At 50.0% G+C, this 27710-nt stretch overlaps 2 protein-coding genes across 2 annotated transcripts in view; one reads left to right on the top strand and one right to left on the bottom strand.

Annotated features, from left to right (window-relative positions):
- GAREM2 (GRB2 associated regulator of MAPK1 subtype 2) overlaps positions 1-2979 on the top strand; it is a 7791-nt gene extending 4812 nt beyond the window's left edge. The window contains exons 4-6 of the mRNA XM_042892731.1: positions 122-1204; positions 1796-1959; positions 2034-2979. Of these exons, the coding sequence (XP_042748665.1) occupies positions 122-1204; positions 1796-1959; positions 2034-2883 (2097 nt within the window). The 3' untranslated portion in view covers positions 2884-2979. The remainder of the gene's footprint in view (positions 1-121; positions 1205-1795; positions 1960-2033) is intronic.
- An 846-nt stretch (positions 2980-3825) lies between these two features.
- Positions 3826-27525, bottom strand: HADHA (hydroxyacyl-CoA dehydrogenase trifunctional multienzyme complex subunit alpha). Its single transcript, XM_042892749.1, has 20 exons — positions 27408-27525; positions 23097-23138; positions 22938-23008; positions 22202-22335; positions 20852-20990; positions 19748-19867; positions 19560-19662; positions 17372-17494; positions 16512-16630; positions 15655-15711; positions 12791-12900; positions 12191-12325; positions 11514-11685; positions 10766-10852; positions 9122-9262; positions 7816-7884; positions 6427-6622; positions 5400-5514; positions 4723-4868; positions 3826-4352 (listed from the first exon to the last, which is right to left on the bottom strand). Exons 1-20 carry the CDS (start codon positions 27493-27495, stop codon positions 4207-4209), a joined length of 2313 nt encoding a protein of 770 aa, XP_042748683.1. The 5' UTR covers positions 27496-27525; the 3' UTR covers positions 3826-4206.
- Between the last annotated feature and the right edge of the window lie 185 nt (positions 27526-27710).

The raw sequence follows: 27710 nt of genomic DNA, 5'->3' as shown, positions 1-27710 counted from the left end.
TGGTGATGGGACATCAGGGTTGGCGATGGGACATCAAGGGGTCGGTGATGGGACACCATGGGATGGTGGTGGGACAAAAGAAGATGGCGGTGGAGTGACGTTGTGAGATGGTGACGGGCAGGTGGTGTCGGGGGAGTTCAGCGAGGACAGCGAGGTGTACAACTTCACGTTGCACGCTGGGGATGAGCTGACGCTGATGGGGCAGGCAGAGATCCTGTGCGCCAAGACGGTGAAGGAGAAGTCGCGCCTCAACACTCTCCTGCGGAAGCTGGGCAAGGCGGCGCCTGCGGCAGGGGCCAGGCAGGTGAAGGGCAAAATGCCGTGCCTGATCTGCATGAACCACCGCACCAACGAGAGCCTCAGCCTCCCCTTCCAGTGCAAGGGCCGCTTCAGCACCCGCAGCCCGCTGGAGCTGCGCCTGCAGGAGGGCGAGCACACCATCCGCAGCATCATCGAGAAGGTCCGGCTCCCCGTCAACGTGGCCGTGCCCAGCCGGCCGGCGCGCAACCCTTACGACCTGCACGCCATCCGCGAGGGACACTGCTACAAGCTGGTGGGCATCATCTCCAAGACGGTGGTGCTGTGCTGCATCCTGCGGCGCGAGCGCCTCGTGCCCTTCCACTTCTTGCTGCTGGCCGACATGCCGCGCTTCCAGCTGCCCGAGGGGCTGCTCGGCGGGGACCCGCAGCTGGAGAAGCTGCTGCGGGACAGCGCGGCGTATTGCCACGAGCGCTTCAACCCCGACGAGTACTCGCGGGCCGTGCGGGAGGCCAAGCCGGATTTTTCGGAGGAATGCGCCAGCCCCCGGCGCCTGCGGCTCTGCTTGCCGAGCTGCGGCCGCGAGGAGCTCAGTCAACCCCTGCAGAGGCTCTCGCTCTGCTTCTACGGTGGGGGGCTGCCCCGCGCACCCCCGGATTCAGCCACCCGCTGCAGGGACCCCCCTGATTTTACCGAGCCTGAGAGGGAGTATGTGACGCCTGACTGGGCCGAGCCAGAATTCAGGACTCAGGAACCACTGGAGATCCCCTACGAAGAGCTCTGGAGCAACCAGGGCTTGGAGAGCTGCTCTTCCTCACAGCCCAGCACTGCAGGGCGGCCGGACCTCATCGCCTTTGGGGCCACGTCCCCGCTGGGCTCCCCGCGACGCGCCAGGGATGAGCCGCTGGGGGACGCACCACCGCCGGTGCCACCCAAATCAGAGGCGGTAAGGAGGACCGCGGGGTGGCACATCAGCCTGCTCCACCTCCATGGTGGGTGCCGTTGGGTTGCCCAAATCCTTTGGGATCCATGGGGTGCTCACATCATTTTGCCCACGTCCTTTGGTCTCCATGGGGACATGCATGCTGTCAGATCTGTCCAGTGGGATGCCCGTGCCACAGGGTCCCTCCTTGCTCAGTGAGGTGTCCACGGCTCTGTGCATTGGGTTGTAATGCATGGCTCCATCCTCAGGAGAGCCCTGAAGCCCACTGGCTGCACCATCAACACCAGAATCCCCAGGGTCGCTTGTGGGTACCCAAATCCTTTTGGATCCCTACACCAAACCTTGCAGGATGACCTGCACCGAGGGGCACCCAAATGCCTGCACCAAACCCTTTGAGCTCCCTGCAGCACACCTTGCCAAGTCCTTAGGGCACCACTGGGTAACCAGAATCTTTAGGCTCCCCCTGCACCATGGGGTACCCTGCATCTCCCCAACGCCGCATCCTCGTGTCTCGATAACTGAGGACCAGAGGGGCTCCCCAGCACCTCAGGGGGGTCCTAGGGCAGATTCCTGACATTGCTCACCCCATTGCAGGTGAAGGAGGAGTGTCGGCTGCTGAATGCTCCCCCTGTGCCACCTCGGGGAGGCCGCCCCACAGTGCCCCGCAGCCCCCCAGCCCCGCTGCGCTTCCCAAAGCTGGCACCTGCTCCCTCGCCCAGCCCCAGCCTGTCCTACTACTCCTCGGGGCTGCACGACGGGTGAGTGGCTTGGGGGACAAGGGATGGCCAAGGCTTGGGGGCAGGCTTTGGGGAGACACACCTTCTTTCTGCAGGTCAGCCCCGCGGAGTGGCAGCGGCTCGCCCTCACCTGATGCTTACTCCCTCTATTGCTACCCCTGTGCGTGGGGAGACTGCAAAGCTGGGGATCCCCCCGGCTGCCCGCTGCCCCCTGCTGCCCCACCGGCCCCCACCGCCTGGTCCGATCCCTGGGCCTACACCGAGGCAGGGGGGAACAGCAGCTGCTCCACACCACCGCCAGCCACTGAGTCCCCTCTGAAGCCTTTCCGGAGCTGCCCCCGCCTCAAACCTCCTCACCCCCAAAAACGCTTTGCACCCTTTGGTGCGCTCAACCCCTTTGCCGGTGCAACCGAGTGGCCTGAGAGCCCCGAGTGGCCCAAACCACCTTCAGCCCCGGCTGCACCCTCTTCCTCCTCTTCACCAGAGTCCTTTGAGGGGCCAGAGCCAGCAGCCCCCCCGCGCCCACCCAAGGGCTTTGACGGGGACGGCATCGTCATCCGTGGCACAGCCCCGCTCTCTCCTGCCGTGCTGAGAGGCGCTGAGGGTGGCGTCACCCACCTCTACCTGGCACAGGGTGTTATTGAGGTGCCACCGGGGACGTGGGGTGAAGGGGGGGCCCCGCCGGCTGCCCCAAGGCCCAGTGGGGATGGTTCACCCTGGCTGCCCCCTGCCGACCTCTCGGCCCTGTCGGTGGAGGAGGTCTCCAAGTGCCTACGTTTCATTGGCCTCTCCGAGGACGTCGTCAGCTTTTTCGCGCGGGAGCGCATTGATGGCAGCATCTTCGTGCAGCTCAGCGAAGAGATCCTGGCTGATGATTTTCACCTTACCAAGCTCCAGGTGAAGAAAATCATGCAGTTCATCAAGGGCTGGCGCCCCAAAATCTAGCCTGACGATGGGGTACCCACGGGCGCCCCAACCCAGCAGTGCCTCTCCCCACCTTTCAGCTGTGGGGTTTCCTCCTTCCTGAGCCTCTCCCTTTCCTGTTGCAACACTGGACAGTTCATTTTGGCCTGAAAGGGCTGGAAAACACTGGAGTTTGCATTGACTGGTTTAACTTAATCCTTGTGGATTAGTGTAATAAAACATACGGGAGAAAACAAGCTGCTGGAAGAGCCCCTTGCTTGGGGAGGAGGGGGACAGGGACCCTCAGTGCAGAAGATGGGAGGGTGGCATAGCACACCCAACGCTGTCCCTACGTCCCCAGGGCAAGCAGAAGCAGCAGAGAGCTCCCTTGTGGGCTGCCACCTCCCCAGCCTCATGACAGAGGTCGTGTCTCAACTCAGCTCTACAGTGCTGGCTTTGAGCAGTGCACAAACCCAGCACAGAAAGAGCAATGAGGATCCTGCTTGGCTCGGCTCGGGCTGGGAGACAGACCTGGCACCACAGCGAGAGGCCAGCAGGGCTCTGAAATCAGTGACAGGTGCAGAGATTTAAAGCCTTTTAGTTTAAATTGAGCTCTCCCCACGGGGGATCCTTCTGGCCTTTGGCTGCTTGATTTGCAATTACAGGCGGGTCCATCTGCCAAGATAACACTGGCGGCAGCGCTCAGGGCCAGACAAAAGAGCCAGAGGCTCCTCGCAGGCACTGATGGATGGTGGAGGTGACAGAGCAGGGCTTTGTTCTGCACTGCCGGCCTTTTTCCACTCCCCCCTTGCTCTCCCCTTGGTTGGTCTCACAGCTCAGCAGGCTGCCAGCAAGCGTAGGCGGCCCACCACATAGCGAGAGGACCCCTGAGGATTGCCTGAACGCTTTATTTCCACCCCACAGTGGCTCTGTTCTTCAGTGCCAAGCGGCTGAGCCCCAGCGAGAGCAGATGAGAAGCAGGCATGGAGTCCAAACCCAGGAGATGGGGATTTATTGGTGGAGGTTCATGGAAAGGGAAGGCCCCAGGGCCAGTCATGTGGAGGATGGTGCCTGCCAGGCCCCAAGAGCACTGGTGGGTGCAACATGGAGGTAAACGCAGAAGGAATTCTCCCTCAGCCACCAGGCTCACACAGGTGCAGGACGGATGCGGCCAACACACAGCAGCTGATAAGGCACTTGAAATGAATACAAGCCACAAGGCAATCTGCTGCCACCCTTCTTCCTTCCCTGCCTCCCTAGGGTGCCTTGCAGATTAACCTTAAAGAGAATTGGAGGCGGTGGAGCACCAGTGCCCCCGGGGGCTCAAGCTGATGGTGCAGCACAAATGGGCATCATGGGCCACGCTCACTGGTGGAACTTCTTGCCTGGGCTGTTGGCATAGTCCAGCAGCAGCTGGCATGGTGTGAACTGGCTGCCATAGACGGCCTCGTACTTCCGCAGCTTGTCCACCAGCTGCTTGGCACCATAGGAGTCCGCGTACCTGAAGGGACCTGGGGGGACAGGGGGACACATGCTGAAGGAGGGAAGAGCACTGAGGCTTCTGGAAAGGTGACAGCTCTGGATTTGGCTGATATGCCACAGAATCCTTAGAGTTGGATGGGACATCTGAAGGTCATCCAGTCCAACTCCCCTGCAATGAACAGGGACAGCACAGCCAGATCAGGTTGCTCAGGGCCTGATCCAGAATGGCCTTGCAAATCTCCAGGGATGGGGCATCAACCACATCTCTGGGCAAAGTTTTCCAGCACTTTTTCACCACTCCATAGTTTTTCACCACTCTCACTGTAAAAGGCTTTTTCCTTATATCTAACCTAAATCTGCTCTTTTTAAGCTTGATTTTTCATTTTCCCTGACACTTACCTCCCAAGCAAGGTGGGAAGCCCAAACCAAACACAGCACCAATGTCTCCCTCCACGGGGTTACTGAGGATCCCCTCCTGCAGGCACATGGCTGCCTCATTCACAAACCTCGTTACCAAGCGCATCTGGATGTCCTCATCAGTACAGCTGCAAAGGAAAGACATCTTTCAGGGCTGTGCTGCTCGAGACAGTAGTTTAACAGCAGAGAATGTGAAGAAAGAAGTGAAGGGACAGGGAAAGGACTGGGGAGGGGAGGAATCTTTTCTCATTGGAGCTGTCCCCAGCCATGTGAGGTTAAGGACTGCCAAGTTCTGTGCTGTGACTCGAAGCAGGCACGTAAGAATGCAAGGAATTGAGCTCCCAGATGGGAGACATTTTAGCATCAGGCTGCACAACAGGTCTGACACATGAAGGCCATGGTAACCCACCTGCTCTGACAAACCTAGCCTTTCTGTAAAGGCACTCAAGCAAGGCTGATGAATTCTATGACAAACACGGGCTCTCCTGAGCCAACAATCTGCTCCCCTACATGGTAGCTGCTAACAGCCAACTGGCATCCAGAGTGACCCCGTGTTCAATGCTGTCCTTCAAGGCTCCTGGTGCAGACATTGTGCTTGGAGTCAGAAGGAGCTGGGCAGGGCATGAACCACATCACCACTCGGTGCTGCAGGTACTCACACTTCAGGTTTAGCTGGCAACTTGAACTGCGCCAAGATCTCATCCATGCCAGAATTCAAGCTCCTGTTCTTCACCCCCTCCTGGTAAATGTAGAAACCCTTCCCTGCTTTGCGGCCTGCCAGGGAAAAAAAAAGAAGACAGTCACATCCTGCCATTTGTCTCACATGCTCACAACACCTTTGCCTCTGACCTCGTGACTCCCACTTCTGCTAGTGTGACCAGATTCTCTCAGCACAGGCAGCCTCTGAAGAGCAGAGGCTCTTCAGAGAGAAGAGAGCCTTGCTCTTCACAGCAAGACTGCTTGCTGCCTCACCAAGAAGAGTGGAAAGGGGCTCACGTCCAGCTGTCTCCTTGGCAAAATGCTGCCACCTGTGCCAGACCCCAATGCCTTCACTAGGTCCAGAGGACACCCAAATAACATCACCATTTGCATGGCTTCGGCAGTAAAAAAGATGCAGTCCTTGATCGTAGGAGCAAGGGACAGAGGACAAGGTCTGAGTAACTCTAACTGCCAGGTTCTGGTCACAGCAAGGGTTGTTTGGAGGGTGAGAGGTGCCATGGCCCAAGTGCCGGCCCCACTGCTGCACACAGCTCCATCCTGGCATACTCAGAGGTACAGCTGACTCTTGAACCCACCAGGAAATAGCTTCTACCATATGGACAGAGCCACTGCCTTCCTTCACATGGAGCTTCTATAAACCTCAGGTCAGAGCTCGCTTCATTTCAGCACATTCATTTTTTCCAGACACTTGCTTTTCATGTCCCTGCACGTGCAGATCCAATGAAAGAGCTAGGCAGAGCTTCAAGGCATCCTGCTTGCTGCTTTTGCTCCAGGCAGCATCTCTGCCTGCGGAAGTCATCTCTGCAAAGGAAGGTCCCAAGGCTTACTCAGGGTACAGCTTCCCATCCCTTTCCTAGGACTGCTCTGTCTGCTCTCACCTGAAGCAGAAGAGGCTGATGGATGCAAAGTACTTTTCCTTGGAAAAAAAAAAAGGAAATGTTGGATTACAACAGCCTAACACCTCACCTAAGAAGCCCTTCTGCACCATGAGCTTGAACAAACCAATGTTGCCACCTCCAAAGCGCTCGCCGAAGGCCTTGCCAAGATCCTCAGCCACGTGCGTGGCCACATCCACACCAACCTCATCAATCAATGTGGCAGCACCCACTGGAAAGCCAAAGGCTGTAGAGATGGCATCCACCTTCTTTGGGTCAATACCCTCCTGCAGGGATAGAAGGGAAAGAAGTGAGATTTCTGGAAACCCACTGTGAGGGGTAGAAAGGCTCATCTGGGGTCACAGACTGTGACAAGCCCCATTAGCTGCTTGATAACAGAAAGGAGCAGTGTAATTGTGCTCCCAGAGCTCCCAGTTCTCCCCTGACTTTGTGCAAAGAGGAAAACCCCAGGCACCAGGTCTCATCAGGCCAGATTACGTCCAAGAAAAGGCTGAAGATAATCACAGGCACCAAGGCTGGTGCTTTACTTCATTCATTAATGCAGTGGGATACAAATTCCTCATAGGTGGCACCAAGTTCCATGCAGGACAGGACTCTCTTCTGCAAGATTGTTTCAACAGAGCAGAAACCTGCCCAGCTCAATCCCTGAACAGGGCAAGGGTAGGACGTGGTGGCAGGGATTTGCTCGTTGTCTCTGTGTGCTGTGACATATCCTGATGAGGACAACCTGACTCTTAGCCCACAAAGACTCTCTCATGCCTGCTCTGGTCAGCAGCAGAGCCAAGAGAAACCTGTGTGTACACCCCTGCCTTGCTCCCAATCATTATTTGAATGTTGAGCACATAACGTTGCCCTCTGCTTTGCAGCCCTGGACTCAGGGAGAGCTGCCTTGCAGGCAACGCATGGCACAACACAGAGCAGACCATAGTGCAGATAAAGGGGGTAACCTTGCAAATGCAATGCACACTCTGTCTCATATGTACACTAAATGGTTGGAAGTCTAGATCCAGCACTGCAAGAATTGTCCAAATGAGCTTCCCAACCACTTTAGTGAGAGAACCCATATCTAATAAAGAGTCTGAACAGAGAAACTGGGCCAAGGGTTTGGAATCTTGTAGAAACTGATCATCAGACTTCAGTGGAATTTTATACCCAGTGAGTATTTCCAAGCCAGGATCTGGGGAGAAAACCTCTCCTTAGCAGACACCAGGAAGGGGCTGGTTAGTAAGGGCTAACAGTTTAATGTGTGGCTCTGCAGCTTCAGCTGCATGTCAAGGATGTAGTGAGACAGCCATTCTGTGGGTTTACTTTACACCAATTAGTTGCCTGAGCTGCTCCTTGTCCTGCAGGCTCATCCAGTTTCCCTTCTCATCCAGAACTTGGACCAGACTGACAGGGCAAGGAAGCAGCAGAATTTAAATTACTGTTTGATGGACACTGTAGCCCATGGGATACACACCTGGAGAACTCGGCCCACTTCTGCCAGCATTGGCCCCAGGCACCTGGTGGTGTAGAAACCAGGTCCATCCTAGGGAGGAAGAGCACAATACGAAAGGAGGTGAGAACAACCTGCAGGGACAAACTGCTTCTATCAGCAGCACAAAAACTGAGTTTTACAGCTCAGGCTGCAGTTCAGGCACTGACACGCATGGCAGAGACACTCAACTCCATTTTAATGGAATGCAGTCAACTCCCAGATCAACTTCTATCTATGAGACTCGTCAGTGTTTAAAGCTGTAACGGTTTTTCCCTGGAAATCCCCACAAAGCTTTATTTAAAATAATGCCTGGAGGACCCAGGCAGGTTGCAGAAGTCACCAAATCCAACAGGGAGATGATGAGAAACACAACTGAAACACCAACACCAAGCACAACTGACACAGGCGTAAACATGTTCCATCTCCGACATTGCCTGCAAAGTCAAGAAGCAGGAGACAGGCTACAAACTACCATTCCAGGAAGCATCTGATGTGAGGGAGAGGGTTGCAGAAGCAGCACTGTATCCCCATTGGCCTTCAGAGATGCCTGGAGCACTTTCTGGCAGGCCAGTTTTCCCAGCATCACCAGAGAGACCTGCTCTGCATTACTGGAGCTTTGCAGGCTAGTGAAAACACCAGTCCAAAACTACACTTAGACTGACACAAGCCTACAGGCTGAACCTCCCATGCAGCTGATGCAGTACTGCTGGCTGTCAGCTACTACAAGAGCACAAGACCAGCACTGTTTTGAGGGCTGTGTGCTCAAGAGAAGCCATAAGCCTAACACTCCATAGTGGCTTTGACACTCTGCTGCTTCCACCTACAGATCACAGCAGTTTGTTCCCAGCTCCTGCCTCTCCTCTCCCCCTGCTTTGCATAACTCTTCCTCTACACTTGCACACCTATCACACAAAATTTAGATCCAGGAAGAGGATGGTTACTGCTCACAGGCTCCCCTGTCCCTGCAACTCCTCACACAGAAGAGGTGGAGGGGTCCTGCTCACACTCTGTTCCATCTCTGATGTCTCTACAGACTGCAGCCTCCTAGAAGCTCCTTAGAGCAGGGATGCAGCTTCTTGTGCTGATCCACAAGACTTCTCCTGTGTCTCTGGCCCTTCAAGGCAGCTCCAAGGGACATCTAAAGGATCAGCTAGGCACCTGTCTTCTAACCTCCATTTTTACTTCTCTGATGAGTTGCTCTTATCTACAGCCATGTGAGCCTTGTTTCAGTGCACAAGCCCACTCTTATTTATAATCCCAACTCGTATTTAGTGTAGTGTTCCCTCACCTTTACCACAATGACAACTTTGCCTTGTTTGAGGCCAACAGCAACAGCAGAAGCTGCTGTGTCCTGGGATGTTTTGTCCGTAGTGATGATTTCCAGCAGCTGCATTTTGTCAACGGGGGAGAAGTAGTGCATCCCAATCACCTAGGCAGGAGGGAGAGCTCAGGGTTAAGAAACACTCTGTGTTGCACTGCAAAATACTGGAAGAAAAAAAAAAGTCAAATGCCCAGCCACAGACTTTACTACATCCCTTTCCAGTGGGAGGACTCTTCCCCTCTCTCCTCAGCTTTCCCAAGGAAGCAGCAGCACACATCCCACAGCTCTTGCTTCAGCGAGGATTTAGATATGATGATTATAGGCTCAAGAGCACGGCTCAACCCTCTGCTAATGGTCTGGCAGCAAAACTTGTTGACCTGTCTAGGAATCTCAGCTGAGCTCAGTCCCCAGGTGAAGCACAGACACTGTGTGACATACAGGTGCTCTCTGACCTGACCTGGGAGAGCAGAACATGCTTGGGTGGTGCTCCTTCTGGAGCCTGGATGCAGAGCAGCAGTGAAAGACATGAATATTCAGCAGAATCCTTGTGTTCTGCTAGTAATTTTTTTTTTTGGGGGGGAATAAAGGGGGGTGATAAAGCCTACCTATGGACAAGAAGGCATGCTTTCAGCAACTAATTACAGAGATAAACGTAGCGTTCCTCCAGAAAGAGCGTTTCAGAGGTGATTATTTGTCTGTGTGCCTTATCCTCCTAACAGGTCCATGTAATCAGGACGTCACCTTCATGCCTCCTGGAAGCTACACTTGGCACTAAGATCTGCACAAGTCAGAGGCACCTTGAAGGACATTTGCAGTCTGCAAAACTAATTAAAGAAACTACACTAATTAGTTAGCTGATTTCCTATTCGTTTCCCCATACAGAGTCATTACACAGACAATTTATTCAGCAAGAGGATGTTATTTGCAAATGAACAACTAAGATGGAATTTGCATTTCCTATGCAACTAAGGTCTGAACAACAAACCAAGAAGAGACTCACAAAGGTCACAGAATCCTGCAGCAGTGGGAAGGGCATGCTGTTACTCTGTGACCCTTACAGATATCCATGAAACCTGTACAGTGAGATGAGCAGCTTGGGCAACGCGCTGCCCTGGGCAAATTTTAGACCATTTTAACGAGTTGAGGAAACCAACCAAGGGCATCTCTGCTTTTATATTTGTGGAATATTTTCCAACTGATCTCCAGAGCTTCCCTTTCCTTCTCCTCAAGATCCTACTGCCTCCATATCCTATCTACCTCAAAATCTCTGTGCTTGCCCCTTTAGTTTCAGCACCCCTGGATTCAGCTTCCAGCCTCCAACTTTTCTTCTCTTTTTTTGCTGCCAGATCAGTGCCTTTCCTTGAGGAGGCACATTCCCACTGTGATAAGTCACTCCTACATCTAACCAACCATTAAAATGACTTAGGTTTCCCTGTCTGGAGCTTTCCTCAGCTTCAGACTTCTGTAGCTTCTCTGCCCATGTGGGCATTAACACGTTCCAGGGAAAAAGCAGAAGATTCCTGCTCTGCTCGCCTACAGCAAAACCATTTTGCCACTACAGACAACTCAGCAGAGAGCAGACTCACAGGCTCTTTGGTACTGGGTACTCACCTTGTCTGGCCTCTGGCTAACAGCAGCAATTTGGTTGATTGGGAGGGCAGACGTGTTACTGGCGAAGATACAGTGAGGAGGGATCACCTGTGGCAGGAGGTGAAACAGACACTTTAAATGCACAGCCTTCAAAGTCAGATGTGATGAGCAGAGTCTTAGAGACCAGTGCTTGCACAGAGCATTCCCAGCACCTGCTAACGCCTGAGGCATGAGGATAACCTGATTTTCTCAGTGTTATAAGTTTATTCTAAGCCTAGCTGAGTTGGCCTGCTGATTTCCACTGGGGGTCTGCAGTATCAGTCAGTCTCAGACCTCCTGTGACTCTGCAGTCTACTGTAACCACACTGGATGCTGCAGTGAGGGACTTCAGATGAGCACAGGACAGCTGCTTTAGCAAACAGTTATTTCCCCAGTTGTGCTCTTGAACAGAGAAGAGCAGTGGCAGCAAGCCAGGGATAGGCAAAGGACAAAATGTGGAGATACCAAAGGACATTGTCATTCTGTCTCAGAAGAATGGGAGTTTTTCTGGAGTAGCTCCCAGGAGTCAGAGGATATTAGAACTGTCTCCGTTAAGCTTAGAACTAATGACTCCTTATTCACAGACAGGGAAGTCTGACCTTGATGCTCACCCATGTACTGAAATGAGTAACCTGCAGCACAAGATGTGAGAAATCCATTGGGCAAGAGAACCCGAGTCTCCACCATACAGTGGCCACGACTGGTGTAGCTGCTCAAAATCAATACTCACGGCCTCCACTTCCTTCAGCACTTTGTGCTTGATGTTAATGTCCTCAAACACAGCTTCGATCACCATATCTGCTTTCTCAAAGCCCTTGTAGTCTAGCTGGCCTGTCATGTTGCTGAGAATAGAGTCCCTCTCAAACGATGTCAGACTCTTCTTCTTCACCTTGCCATTCAGCCTAGGGAAGAACATCTGTCAGAGAGCCTGCAAAGGCCAGCCCAGACTGCTTGATGTACACTGTGACACCAAGGATATCCCTACCTCTTGGAACAGGGACCCAAAATACTATCTCCAATTCAGCAGGACTGTCACTGGGCTATCCTGCCATCTGGAAAAAGGAGAACCCTGCTCACACAACTTGGTATATCAGCCAAGACTACTCCCACCCACCTTAGCTCTATAAGGTGCTGATAAACCTAAAAGCTAATGCAATCATCAGTTAGGTGGTCCACCTACTTTAGGGGCTAAGGCTGAGTACTCTGGGTCTATTTCATAGCAACATCTCAGCACTCTGCATAGGACAACCTTACATGAAAATATTTCTGTGACATTTGATGGTAGAAGCTTCCAGAGGAACAGAGGTGTCTGTTTCTGTCAAATTTCTGACTGCCAGCAAACAAAGGAATATTTTGACCAAGGGAAGTCCCATCCCATGCCAAGCAAACTCCTGCAAGCTTACATACCCCTTGAAGACTTGCTGCTGTCCTCTGTCCAAGCCTTGCTGCGTTGTGTCTTTCAAAATGGTCTTCAGCCCTTTATCCACTGAAACCTGGGCAATCCCAGCTCCCATGAGCCCTGCTCCCAGCACTGCCAGGGTCCTGTAGTGAAAGTGTGTGGGGGGAAAGCATTCAAAGCTGGAAATAGCTGAATTTCCACACAGATAGAGTCATAGAATCACTAAGGTTGGAAAAGATCTCCAAAATCATAAAGTCTAACCACCAACCCATCACCACCATTCCCACTAAACCACATCCCTAAGTGCCACATACACCCTCTTCCTGAACAGCTCCAGGGATGGTGACTCCACCACTTCCCTGATCAGATTTCCAATGTTGGACCACTTTTTCAGAGAAGAAATTTTTCTTGATATCCACCCTGAATTCTGTCTATCCAGGAACTATTTTTAAAAAAGCAAAAAGACTTAATTTGCAGGTGAGACCTCAAAACTACAGAAGATTTACATTTCCAAGGCTGGAAATCTCTCTTCTGCTTTTCAGGACTCAAGGTTTTGGCCTATCAGATGTCCTCCAGCTTCTCCTTCAGACCCCCCACGTTTCACTCACTTGACCTCTCGCTGAGGTGCTCCAAACTTGTTCTTCTTGCAGCGCACCTGCCCATGGTAAAGTCCGACCAGAGCCTTGGATTCATTGGTCATTGCAAGGTGGCCAAAATTCTGAAAGAAAGGGAAGAGGGAAGCAAAAACTTAAGTCTTTGACAGCTGTCACACTTCCAAGTGTAGATTAAAACACATGGCACAGCCACGTAGATGAGTCACCTGGAAATGGAAGCACAATGTCTGTCCTCCCTGCACAGGCAGGCTCACTTTGCACCATTACCTCCCATACAGGCCAGCAGTAAGGAAATGCTTGCTCAATGCCATTTCCCATCAACAGCATAATGTAAAGATACCTCTAACACACACAAGTGTCTACAGGAGCAGGAGTCTGCCAGGGAACAAAAGCAGCCATCATTTTGGTGTGTCCATCTTCTTCTTTCCCCGCTAACGCATTCAAAACTCATTTCCACTCATCCTGGGAACCTCCAAACACTGGCAGGGTAAACCAGAGGTGAAGCTGCTGCCTCGCCACCTCTGAGGGTCTTACAAATGCAGGAGGCACTTCTGCTTCCCCCAGTGATAATAATTTACAGACGTGAGACTAGAGCAAGAAGTGACCCTTTCTCTCCCACGTGCATCCTGCACTGGCCAGGGCCATCGTCCAGGGCCATCATCCAGCTGCTTCCAAGTGAAAGGGTCCTGCACTCAGACTTTGAGAAAAATCTCTAAAGGCCAATTCTCACTGACAGCAGGACCCTGATGCCATTTTCAGATGATCACAAAGAGGCCACAAAATCAAAGGCCTGCATAATCTCTCAGCATTCAGCATGAAAGAGGAAAGGGGACAGGAAGACAAAAGGCAGCATACGGCGACTGCAAACTAATGATGTTGTCTGAGCCAAATCAGCTAGGGAAAACCACTGATATAATGGAGTGTGCAGCAGGCAGTATCTTCCCTCACTGCTGTCCTCTGAGTTAAAGGCTTGTTAAAATATCAGAAACAAGAAGATTGGAAAAGGATCTGTGATTCTCCTATCCTAAGGGAAAGGAGGAGGCATTAGAAAAGGCACAACACGAACTCTTATTCTTTAGGGGTTCCTGGTAAGATCTTCATCCTGTTGCTATGAGGAAATAAACCACTCGTTCTTTTCTGTAAGGAACAGAGTATCCTGAGTCTTTTATTCAGCATCAGATCAAATGTGGGTGGAATGAATAACTAGAACAGACAGTTCTGGGGGTGCATCTAGGAGGTCACTGCTAAGGTACAGGGCAGACAGCTACATCTCAGACCAGGACTTCACCACCAGAAGAGAACAAAGCAATCTACTACAAAGCATGAGAAACTGCTGGATGTGCCAGACAGCAGCATGGAAAGCTGATGAAGGCTGCAGACAGTGCTATGTGAGAGGGCTGCATTTCAGCGGTGGTGAAGGAGCAGAGATGTGACAGATGGCCCAAATGCACAGACAAACAGATGGGAATGTTGTGAATCTTCTGGGGATCCGTGAGTTGCAAAGCTAGCAGTGCTCAGGTAATGACATCAAAACCACTGTGTGAGGCCAGGGTTACCTCATCTATATCAAAAATACTAAGTTTGAGTAGAGTACAGGTGTTGCAAAATTGAGACCAAAGAGAAAAAACTAATTATTGAACAGTTATTGGTGCTGAACTGAACAAACATGGTAGGGAAGTAAAGAACTGAATGGAAAGGAAGGACAAAACAGGGGTTTATTTCACAGAATCAATGAATCACAATCACACAAAACCCCATTATTTCCTATCCTGCCACTGGATACCAAAGTGTGCAGCTATTCCTTCCTTATTGCTGCTGGTATTTATGCACACTGGTGATTTATGCACCCCCCTGAGCATTCTCTTCTCCAGGCTGAAGAGTTCCAGCTCTCCAATCATTTTTGTGACCTTTTGCTGGACTCAATCCAGGCTTCTCTGCCTGTGCTGGAGACTGAAGCTGCTCCTCTCAAGGGGCAGAACTTGGCACTTCCCTTTGCTGAACTTCACAAGGCTCCTGCCTGCCCAGCTCTGCAGCATGCTGAGGTCGCTCTGAATGGCCAGTATTAGCAGTACTCCCACTGGAATGGCTGCTAAATAAGGCCAGTTCCACTGAGGGATAAGGAAAGAGAAGTCTTGTTCTGTGTGAGAAACCACTACTGAAAACAAACAAAAGCACCACAAAAGCATCCAATGTTCACGAGTAACTGAAAGTCATCAACGAGTGAGAAAGGACCAGCACAAACTACTTGGAGCTAGAAAAATCAGACTAATGGCAAAAAAATAAGAGAGTAAGAGACAACATCCTCAGCAAAGACAGTGGTGAAGAAAGGTGTCAGAATAAATTGAGTGTTGGTGAAAATGGAAGTTTGCTCTTGCTTGCACCAAACTAGCTGCAAAAACTCCTGAGAATGACATCACCAGAGCCACATCCTGGAGGTTACCTGTCCCATGTGCCACTCAGAACAAACAAATACTGCTCAGATATACAGAGAAATCAAACACAAAGTCCTGCTACGTGAAACCTAGATCAGCGAACTCAGCCTGATTATTCCCAGCCCAGGAAGAACAAACAGACAAGAATGAGAAGAAGCACAAACTGTTTTCACAGATGAAGAACCCTGAATAAAACCAAAAAACTAAACCAGAACAACAACGACAAAGAAAAAAAAAAACACAACACAAAACCAGCTCTGTTGCTCAAGATAGGCCTTTTCCACAGCCCCACTTGCAGAAGAGTGGGCAGGGATCCAGGCACCATTTTGGGCAGCCTGTGAAGAATATTATCCTTTGTGTGCACGGTTAAACTCACCACACAACTATACAGCTTATTTACTGCTACCAGGGATCTCATCTTCTTACCTGGGATTCAGTGAGGTATCCAGTGTCCCGCCCCTGATCAAGACCAGCCTTTACAACCTATTTAAAAACAATAAAGATTTCCCATGATTAAAGGCACATCCACCAACAGCTTTAATAATTGCTTAGCTGCACCTCCTGTTCTCACCAGTGACCCCTCCCCCCAGTATTCAAAGGGCACTTCAAACACTGGGTCCTGTCCATGCTGTTCAAAGCAAAGTTAAGGATCACCCTGTCCTAGCACACAGTCAGTACCATGGCAGTGAGTTTTCTGCCAGGTTGGTATTCACACAAACCTTATGGATTCAGTAGGACTCTGCTCCTGTAAGGTCACAGTTCTGTCAGAGGGTGACATTCACAGGTTTTAGAGGTGAAGTCAATTAAAAAAAAAAAAAAAAATCCAAGCATGGATACTGTCTGTAAGTAAAACAATGCTGTGCTAGTTACAGAACTTACATTTTGTGGGGTTAGTGCCAGGAAAACAGCACTAGTTTTACTGACAAAGTTTTACAGACAAAGAATCCCAAGCTAAGCATTCCTTCTCTTGGGTTTCACAGAATGGCCTGGGTTGAAAAGAACCACAATGATCATCTAGTTTCAACCCCCCTGCTATGTGCAACCAGCAGACCAGGCTGCCCAGAGCCACATCCAGCCTGGCCTTGAATGCCTCCAGGGATGGGGCATCCACAGCCTCCTTGGGCAACCTGTTGTTCCAGTACCATATAAATTGGTCAAAATAAAGGTCAGTACCTATGGCTTGGCTCAGAGGAAGGAAACACCAACCCCCTGCCTGTTGCCATGTTCTTTACCCCAAAGATCCACCTTCACTTAGGTTTTTTATGTCTCACAGTGGGCATTACCTCAATGATTTTCAGTGGAGCAGGGTACAGCCCTTTGGTTTGCTTCTGAACTTTGCTCTCCACTGTCTTGTAGACTTGCTGCCTCACAAATGGAAGAGCCATTGCATAGTCTGTTATCTCTGCAAGATGGAACAAAGCACATCTCAGCACAGTGCTACGCCTGTGACCAGCCTTAAAATAACTAAACCAACAGTTAAAGAGTAGAATCATAGAAGGGTCCTTAAGGATCACTGAGCTCCAACCACTAAACCAAGCTGCTCAGGGCCCCATGCAACCTGGAGGTGTGACTGTTGTGTAGCTGCAATAGGAGCGTGCACCAGAAACTCAGCTAGTCACATGCAGCATGATCTGCTCAGCAGGGCATCTGTGGCTTTCTCCATGGACAAGCCTCTTCTAGGACTAAAGTTTCCTCCTAATGTAACTGCAAAGCAGAACTCAACAGAGAGATGTCAGAATTTCCAGGCTCTGTTAACTGCATAAGGGCACCACTAAAGAGGATCGGCGCAGGGCAGATCAGCGTGCCACTCCTCACCTAATTACACAAGCTTTGTACAGAACTTGAAACTAGAAATTTGAGGTTGGACAGTCCTCTGAAGGCAGCTGCTCCTCTCTTCCCATGAGCCTGCATCCCTTCTAGGGTGCTTTAGAAGCCATCAGGCACAGCTCTGGCTACTTGAAGATCAGATCTGCACAGCAACCTACTAACTACCAACCCACCTGGCTTGGGAGACAATTTACAGCATCAAATAACTTTGCTTTGATGGCAAAATCGAGTAGGAGCATGACCTTATCTCTGAGAAGCAAAACTGGGTTAATATTCACTGCAGTTCCTTGGCTTGGGCTGTGGTGCCCAGACTTACTCTGTACTAGTCCTTTTGATCTCTTGGCAGACACAGTCTTGTTGGCTAACCCTCTAGCAAAGCCAATTGCTACCTCCTCCAGGTACTCAATTGTTCGTGCTTCTGGAGCCTTCACACCTGGCCCTGTGAACAGAAGAGAAGTACTGAGGAAACAGCACAATTTATCACTGACAGAAGCAGCTCATGTGGAGAAGAGAGGGTGTGACAGCAACAGGATATTCCTCTGAACTGCTGCCACTTGGTCTCCCTCCCTGCTTTTGACTTTTCTCAATTCTGAAGGTCTCCAAGACATTTAATGTTCATAGTGTTTATACAGAAGTGTCAAAATATCAAATCCCAATGGAAGCCAATAGCTGTACACCGATTAAACATGAACAGTAATTTCAGACAAAAACAGAAAAGCTTTGGTTGGATGGGAACATGGCCAGACAGTCTGACCTACTGCTCAAAGCAAGGCCAAGCTCAAAGTCTGGATTTAACTTGAGAATTCAGTCAGATTGCTCAGGAATGGCCTGAGGAATTTGGGGCAGGCTCTGACCATCTCCAAGAATGAAGATCCCATCACCTCTCTAGATCCTTCTTTCAGTGTCTGACTATAAAGACCTTTTTCTGCTCTGCAACCTGCAAGGAACATCCCCATCCAATTGAAAGTCAGTCAGCTATTCAGTGTCTGACTATAAAGACCTTTTCAACCCTCTTGTTGCAGTCTGTGCCCTTTATCTCTCACTCTTTCACTCTGCATAAGGCGCCATGAAAATCTTAACAGAACTCAAGTTTTCTGCCTCTCTCCCTCTTGTTGTGCCTCTGCTTTCTTATGTAGCACAGAAAGTCTGCACAACTGAGGTCTATCAACACTGCTGCTGTCAAACACACAGACAACAGTTACTCAAAACCACATCCCTGAAAACTACCTGTACTGCATCCAATGTCCAATAAACCCTCAACCTTCAAGTGCAAGAAGTTTCTCACTTGCTTTAGCTAGTACTACATACAGCAACACCTAGCCTCAATATTCTAACTGCTGCAGTATCCTAATTAAGGGAGCCTCAAGCTATCAACTAAAATATGTTCTATTGTATAAAAGGCACATGCCAGATTTGGGCACACCATTAAGCACATCAAGAGAATGCTCTGGAGCTCCTAGCTGAAGGAGAACTGCTTGCAATTCATGAATCTGCCTCCTAATTAATGCTCTCTCTTTCCTTCAAAGCTTTCTACAGTCAACTAAAGCATCACCCCAGCTAAATACAGCTGCTTTCATGCAGACACTGAAAATGAACATGAGAGTACTTGTAAGAAAGCCCATTGGCACTGGGTGCTATTTGAAGGAACAAGAGATGCCTCTAATGCTTGCATATCATGTTTTTTGTGTTTCTTTTATGTCCTAATCTGGTTTGAGTCAAGAATGGTAACACATTTTCAAAAAAGTCAGATCTGCTTTAGTAATCATTGATATAAAAAGCCACTCTAGTTAGCTCTTAAAGGCAATTCACACCTAATACATACAGTGGTAAGGCTTCCTCAGCAGATTTAACTCCTCCTTGGGTACCACAGATCTATTTTATAATATTGTTATTTTATAACACCTCATCCAGCTGGTCTGAGACAAGACACACGTGAGCTTCCCTTGCATTTCTCAGGATAGACAGCAGCACTTTTAAAATACGTACATACATTTTCTTCACATTCAGGAGCACTTGGAAGTGCAATCTGCTCTGCAACCTGCAAGGAACATCTCCATCCAACTGAAAGTCAGTTAGCAATTCAGAGTGCCTAAGCTGTGGGAGCTGGCTTCTCAGGATCTTGCCACTGGAATTAACATCTGCATAGGCATTGATCATCCATTCTTCCATTACAGATTGCAATCTGTTCCTCTGACATGATAAATGAGGAATGCAGGTTCTCAATTATAGCATTAGTTTAAGTAAGAGAGCCAACACTCCTGCTGCTTTCTATGCTGACCTTCCCCTGCTCACTTAGCTTTAGCCTGACATTTCAAGACCCTTGTGCCCATGCTTCAGCAGTGGGAATGAAGACTATCATGCAGAAAATGGTAACAACTTTGCAGTCCACATGCTCTGCTCCACCTAGACTGTAGCATCCATGGCTTCTTCCCCCATTAAAATGGAGAGGTTAACCAACAGGCAGCAGATCAGCTTCCCAGCAACTCAGAGGCACCATGTCTGACCTAGCGGGTCCACCAGCTGGTCAACCAGACCCATCTTCTTTGCTCTGTCAGCACGGATGTTCCTCCCAGTCAGCATCATATCAAAGGCAGCAGGAAGTCCCACCTGGAAGCACAGAAAGAGGACTTCAGAAGAGGGACTATATCATGCAGCAGAAGAAGCTGCAGCGTGAGGTTTTTCTCCTTCTTACCATCTTTGGCAGCCGCTGAGTTCCCCCTGCCCCTGGCAGGAGTCCCAGTAACACTTCAGGTGTTCCCAAGATTGTTTTCCTGTCCTTCGTTGCTATTCTGTAGTGACAGGCAATGGCAACCTTAAAAAAAAGGAAGGGACAACTGACGGTAAGGAAAGGGGAAAGACCAGAGAAGAAGTGGGCACCCATCAAAATATGTTTCTTGTACATACTGCTTTGGCTTTCCTCCTAGTTCTATCCTGAGTCCCTAACTCAGCTGCTCAAATTCCTTCAGTACTCATTCATGGCTTCTTCTAGCACACTCAGGGCTAATGGTAACTGACACGAACATGAGACTAACAATCTGAATCAAGCTATTTTCAAACCTCATTAATTTAATTCTCATTGAGACCTTTAAGGGCTACAGTCATTCACTGCATTTAAAGCAGGATCCCATTTACAGATCAACCATGATATAATCACTTCTTCACCAAGTCCAGATCAATCACCACTGTGCTTGTAAAGATGTGACTGCTTAAGAAGTATGCAAGCAACTCAAGACTATTCCCATGATGTTGTTCCACTTTAGCAACAAATTTGCTCTACGAGTTACTGCAGTCTTAGTTTACAATACACTGAGTGGAGATTATGAAGCAGATATTGCACCCAGCTGAAGGGGCAACAAGGGAGAAGGGCATGCAGGCCAGGGTGCAGCCTGGCCAGGTTCCCCACACTCATCCCTCCCACAGGAACCTTTAAAAGAACAGAAGCTGCTGGGATGTGAGACTCATTTCCAGCCTGGACTTTGCCAGCAGTACTTATGCAAATTCAATGCCTGCTGGAAACAGCCTGTTTGCCCTGGGATGCTCTCATCTCAATATTATTCTGGCCCACACACACTGTATCTGCCTATCTGTCTTCTGGCAGAAGCAGGAAAATGAGCATGGCAGAGCTCTGAAGCTCCAAACCATTAACTTGCCACAAACTCATTTGAATGGATGTAATGAATCCATGCCAGGTCTCAAAACCCTCACAGGGCAGACCTGCAGGCATCATGTGGGGAACTTAGAGAACCAGTGCTACCGACTCCCACTGCTGCTTAGCAGGCTCAGAACTGCTCAGTACCTCCAGTCCTCCTCCCAGGCAGGAGCCACTGATAGCAGCAACTATGGGCTTTGGAGACTGCTCAATTTTTTCCAGCATCTTCTGTCCTTCCTGAGAGAGCTGAGTCACTTCCTGAGAAGTCTTGCAGGCTGCAATCATGCTGCAGTGAGGCAGAAAGGCTGATCAGAACTGGAAAAGCACTGAGAAAACAGCAATAAAATGGAAAGTGCTTCAAGGAGTTTGCTCCCCTTTTCCCACCAAGCTCCAGTGACTGACAGACAGGCCAGAGCTATTCAGTCCCACAGTCTTAGATTAACTGACAACGCAGGAAGACTACTAAATTCAGTGGGTTAAGTCACCACAAGCTGACACTGGTTTGTGCTTGCAGGCAGTGAATGAGTTTCCTTGTGTCAGGGCTTTGAAAGGCTTTGGGGGAGAAGAGGAAGGGGTCATAGGAAAACTCAAAGCACTTGCCAGAAAGGGTGCGGGGAGAATCCAGGATCACTTTTTAGAGAAGCAGATGGCCAAGGCTCTGATGCTGCACTCTGCCAATTAGAGACTCCCTCAGCCAATTATTCCCATGGAGGCTAGAACTGTTTGCCAGGCAGGCACAATTCAGCAGGCTGGCAGTGCTGAGGCCAGCAGGAACCTCTTAAACGCAGCCTGTCCTCTTGCTCTGCTCTCACTACTCCCTCCTTCCCACCATATCACCTATCAAGTGCCTGGCCTTATTCAGGAGCACAGCAAAAGGTACTAAGTTTTTTGAAATGGTTTGCCATTTACCTTCCTGAAAACTGAGAGTTTTCTGGCTTTAAATGTCTTTAAACAATAATTCTGTCCCTGCCCGTGGTCAGGACTAACAGCACTCCAGGTCCCAGAGAGAGCACCCACACACCCTGTGAGCTCCCCACAGCCAACGGCCTGGGAGGCTGCTTGGATGCTTCACATGGCAGGAAGCCAAGTCCTGCTTCATCGAGGGGCCGTGCTGGCAGACAACCAGGCACTCGAACCCAGTTTAAATGAAGCTCTGCATGTAAATTGTCTGCCCTTGTTGTGTCCCAGCCCAAAGCACAATGCTAACCCCAGAGCCAGGAAAGGAACTTTCCTTGGCTGCAACCCAGCACGCAGGAAGGAATGACCCAGTGCTACAAGCAAATCGAGTTTAATGACAAGCCAAGCTCCTTTTTATCAAGGTCCTGACTTGGTGTGATCAAGCTCCACGTCCGGTGCACAAGGATTTCACACCCAGCCTCTGCCTCACCCCTGGGGAGATGCCAGTGACAAACTGCTCAGACTGCACAGCACACCAGGACTCTGGTCCTGGTTACCAGGCTTCAGAGGAAACACCATCAGCATAACCCATAAACTTACTCAATATCTGCTCCAGCAATAAAAGAACCTGGCTTTGAAGAGATGAGGACAGCACTTTTGACTGCTTCATTGGCCCAAATCTCATTCATTACTTCAGTAAACTCTGCATTCAATTGTTTGGATAGAGTGTTCACCTGAAGGCAGCAAACAAACACTGTAAATAGGGATTGCAGGAGATGGTGGAATTTAACCTGATTAAGAAAACATGCATGGAAGACAGTCTGATTAAAAAAAAAAAAAAAGCCAAGGCCAATGGCAAACCTGAGTGCATTTTCTAATGTGTCAACAGAAGGAATAGGCCACTCAGGAATTCACTCAGCCTATTGCTTGGTATAATTACAATCACACAATCATTACGGTTGGAAAAAACCTCCAAGATCATCGAGTCCAATCATCAACCCATCCTCACTGTGCTCACTAAGCCACGTCCCTCAGCACCACATCTCCACGTTTCCTTAACACTTCCAGGGACAGTGACCCCACCACCTCCCTGGGCAGCCTGTTCTAATGCTTCACTGCTCTTTTGGAGAAGAAATGTTTCCTAATATCCAACCTGAACCTCTCCTGGTGCAACTCGAGGCCATCACCTCCCACCCTCTCATTAAATGCCCAAATGCTCACTTGTCCATTTTTTTTTACTTAGTTCACAACTTTGAAAGGCTGCAGGTTAGGGATGATCTTGGTTTGAAATCACAGCGCTTTCAGTGCCTCCTCTGCACTGCAGCTGAAACAGTACCTTTGAATTTGGTGTGTTGAAGCGTACAACAGCAACATCTCCTTTGATATCATAGCTCACGTGGGTTCTAGCTGGAAACAAAGGGAAACACGTTATCAGCTTATGTTCAGTGGGTTTTAGGAAAGAAGATGAACTTGCATAAAAAATCTTCAAGCTTACCCTGAAGAGCAGTGGAGGTGGAGACGTTACGGCAAGCATAGCCTAAAGAAAAGATGGTGCAGATGTTAAATGAATGCTCAGCAATCTCAGCTGCAGTGTCCCTTGTGAACGTATCCTCCTGTCTCCCCTTGTGCCAAGCAACGTTACAGAAAATCCTGCTCATCAGCCTGCTCCTTCTTTAAGGCTCTGTGCTACCACCAGAGTTCAGCACACTCCATGCTATGGAAGTGACCTTCACACACAGCTGCCACCCTGCAGCTTCCAATACAGGAATGCCAAGCTGAGGGCAGCAACCAAAGCGCCATTCCTCAGAAGCTGAGGAGAGACAACAGAGGCAGCACATGGGGGTGTTTTGCCATCAGGGTGCACAGTTCAACACAGTAACCTTCAGACCTTGTTGCACTTTGGGGAGTTTGAAGCCTTCAAGTTACATTCTCCACAGATCAAATAACTGCCCTACAATACTCCTGCAAAAATACACTTGTGCCTGTGATCTGTGCCAACGCAAGCATTACTTCATAGACAGCAGGGAGTGCACCTGGAAAGCCAGAGCAAGAGCACATGATGTTCATTCTCTCCTCCATTCTCTATCAACTAAATACCAGATCCATCCCTACCAATTACAGGAAGAAGCACCCAGACAAACTTGTTTTGTTTCAAAGCACTCCAAAAACTCAGACCACCATACAAACAAGTTCTGCCTGCAAGTGAAACGCCAAATTTCCTTTTGCTGCTGAGAAACTGTATTCTGTCCAACGACCTGCTGCTACACAAACGAACCCCAGCTCTGTTCGAGTGACCTTGATCCTGACCAACAGGATCTTCTTCTACTGCAGACCTATGCTGAATCGCTGCCAAAGCTGCTTCTCACACCACAGTGCACACCTACCAATGGTACAATTAGCTGGGGGAGGTATATTGCTTAGTGCTGATAGCATGTTCAAGAGGAAAACAATCCCTTTCCCAGCAATCACGTGGAAAATTCAGCAGAGGAAAGCTCGCAATCCCTCCCTGCACCCCACCAGCACCTCAGTCCCCCCAGAGCCCCATGACAGCTCAGGGCTGCAGCTCCCCTGCACTTCGACCCTCCTTCCATCCCGCCGCAGTGCTGGCAGCAGGCTGTGACCTTTGTGCTCCATTCCTCAGGTCCCACACGCACGCAGGGCTGCACCGCAGGATGGAAACTGTGCGTCGCTCTGCGCCCAAATGCCATCTTATGAACAACAGATGAATGGATTGCCACTCCAAAGCTGCTCTGAAGTATCTGCAGGCCCACAGCGTGGCCCAGGTTGCAACTCCCCTAAACTTTTAGCGAGCTGAAGACAGGTATTTCTGAACCTAAGCACACATTTGAGCACAGTTTGACAATAATCTCTTTGCTGGAAGATGCTCCTCGGCATCATACTCTGCACTTATAACTCAGCAGCATTTTAACCTGGCAAAAACAACCTCAGTGTTCTGCCAAGAAGACTGGCCCTGTCTGAGTTCTTTCATTTTAATCCTGCATCACTTCTAGGCATATCAGGAAGGAGAATTAGATCAAACGAATCTCAGTTGCAAAGCAGATGATCGTGTTCTCCTTCCACACCCACAACCAGATTCTGGTAGAGCAGGGACAGCAACACCTCTCCCCAGTGCTTACCAACAGTTTCCTCCATTGTATGACCCCAATTCAAAATAATAAGAAGAAAAACCTGAAATAATGAATTAACCTTATCCTACAGCCAAACACGTTTTCCTCTTTCAAATTCCTTCACACAAAACAGACTGCTTTTGAGAAAACCTTACACCCTGAATTCTACTTTGCTTTCAGGTTTAGCAAAACAGAAGATAGGAAGAGGGGGAAAAAAAATAATCAAGGGCAAGGCTGAACAAATCTCACCATGCTTTAAACACAAACTCTTTGGGGAATGCTTGTGTCGCAAGAGTAAAAGCAGCTCAACAACCAAGCGAGGTTTCATCAGCCTGAGAGTCTTTTATTTTAAATCCCAGCACCCTTGTGCTTTTAGTTTCGGAATGTGGAAGATATTTTCCATGTTTACTTGGTCACAGTCACAGCACGTCGGCTTGAGGAATCAAATCATTCAGCAACAGTGCTGGTAACTTGCCAAGATCAGAGGCAGAACCCCCCTCCTCTGTGATTCTGAAGGAAGCAGCACAGCATCAGGCCAGATGCACTCTTCTGTCATGTCACTAACAACTCACAAACTTTTGAACATCGACCAATTTTGCCTACTTCATTCATTCCAACTCAAAGACTGTCTGGAGAAAGAATACTTCATAAAAATTGCTCTCAGGATTCTGCACAGAACTTCAGATACAGCACAGAACAGAAAACACCTCTTTCCTGACAGCTAGCCATGACCTATTTCCTCCCACTTTCTTTTCTACCATTTCCCTGCTACTTCCCTACCCAGCACTTCCCCACGCTCACCCAGAGATGGCAGACCACTGGAGCTGGGAACGGGATCCATAGGTGGCTGAGAAAAGGCTCCTTGCAGTCCTGAACTAAGCTGAGCAAAGCCAACGAGCTGCAGCACCTCTCCTGTAAGCTGCAAGATGGGAAATGTCTGGCACACTGAGCTTCACTGTCCCCTCCGGGAAGCTGTCAGCACACGTAGCTAAGCAGGTAGGGCTTGCTCCTGAGCTTTTCTTTAGCCTACTTACTGCCTTTTGCATGCTTTCTGGCCTGCCCTAGCTAGGTTTGCATGCTGCTTGATAAATGCTTTGTTGCAGCAGAACAACACTATTAATTATGATAAGCAACTGCAGCTCCAGGACTGTAACGAAGAGCATTACCAGGAGAAACAAATCCACCAACGATGGCCTCAGAAACCTCTGGAGTTCCCACAGTTCTGCTCGTTATCAACTGCAGCACTCTGCTCCTGTAGCAACTGGGTCGTGCACAAATTTGCTCCAACACCATACAAAGACAGGTATTAAGTCCTAGGAAACAGTGCTAACTTCAGCTCCACATCCATAGAAGATTCTAAGGCCCTTCAGAGCACAAAAATTGGCTGCTTCCAAAAGCTTGAGCTTTGTTCTCAGATCTTACTCGGACTCCTGGTGACTTCTCTCTTTGAAACTTCTATAGGGAAGCACTGCAAATCAGTTCAGGGAGCAAATGCATAAGGGAGAAATGCTTGCACACCAGAATTATGGCAGATGTGGTGCACCAGAGGTATTCCCCAGCCATCTGGGGGCTCCTGGCACCCCCAGGTGCGTGCAAATGGGTCCCTAAAACAAAGATCTGAGGTGCTATGAGAGCAGCCCCAGGAGCCAGCCAGACATCCAAAGACATGGGGACAGCCCTCGTGGACATACGCAAGGACACAAGGACAGCACTGTCACTTCAGCATACACCATGGGACACCTCCAGAGCCACACAGACACTCTCCCAAATGCACACATGTACAGAAGACATACAGAGAGCAGCTGCCCTGGATAGGACATATAGGGATGTATATCCCTATATATAGGGATACACTATATAGGGATACCACAGCTCCCCAGGACATGGGGACACACTGATATCTCCAATTGTGAGGACACAGAGGCTGCAGGAGTGAGATCTTGGCATGGCACAGCAGTTCCCTCAAGGAGGCATACATCCAGGAGCCCCCCCACCACATATCTCAGCAACTCCCATCTCCACCAGCCTCCAAGATACATACACAGAGCCACCCTATCCAGTGACCTCCTCACATCTCCTAGGAAGACTCTCATGTGTGGACACACCACTTCACAGCCCCTTTACTCCTGATATAGCCCTAATGAAGCCCTCACCCAGTGGGAACAACGGGTCTTACAGAATCACAGAATGGCTAAGGTTGGAAAGAACCTCAAGGATCATGAAGCTCCAACCCTCCTGCCACAGGCAGGGCCACCAACCTCTACATTTAATACCAGACCAGGCTGCCCAGGGCCCCACCCGACCTGGCCTTGAACACCTCCAGGGATGGACGGGGCATCCACAGCCACTGTGGGCAGCTGTTCCAGCACCTCACCACTCTCTCTGTAACAAACTTACGACTCCCCTCCCCTCGTAGATCCCTCTGGTGACCCCCATACAACGCCTTTTCCCCTCGCAGCCCCCCTGCTGTCACCTCCACACATCAGCACACCGCCCTCCACCCCTCACAAACACCTCAGGTGCCACCTGCACACCACACCCCCCTCACAGTGCCATCCCCACGGCCCTTTACCCCTCACAAACCCTCTTGCGAGGCCTCTACACCCCCCAACCCAACCACCCGCCATCTCACCACTGATCCCCCTCCTCACACACGGCTCCCTCCCCCCGCGGCTCACCCTCAGTCGCCAGGCGACAGGGCGGGCAATACTTAGCGGCGGCCGCGAAGCGCCCCAAGCTGCCGATAGCGCGCACTGCGGCCGCCATCTTCGATGCGCGCGAGGTCGAATGAGGGAGAAGCCGCCAGGAGAGGGGGCTTCGAGCCGCGCCCGGGGCTGTCCACATCACTGCCTGTCTCCGAACACCGCCTGTTTTGGCCAGCTCTCTCCTTCACATTGTCCAAGGAGAGTCGGTGGCTGTCTGTCCTAAATTAGAGGTGACATCAGTGCGGCGGCGGAGGAGGATAAATCGGGGTGTTTGTG

Source organism: Lagopus leucura, unplaced genomic scaffold, assembly GCF_019238085.1.
Source record: "Lagopus leucura isolate 7727_CA_CO unplaced genomic scaffold, USGS_WTPT01 109-24_obj-0_obj, whole genome shotgun sequence".
NCBI lineage: Eukaryota > Metazoa > Chordata > Aves > Galliformes > Phasianidae > Lagopus > Lagopus leucura.
Note: the sequence above shows the minus strand (reverse complement) of the source record. Positions and strands in the feature narration are given on the sequence as shown.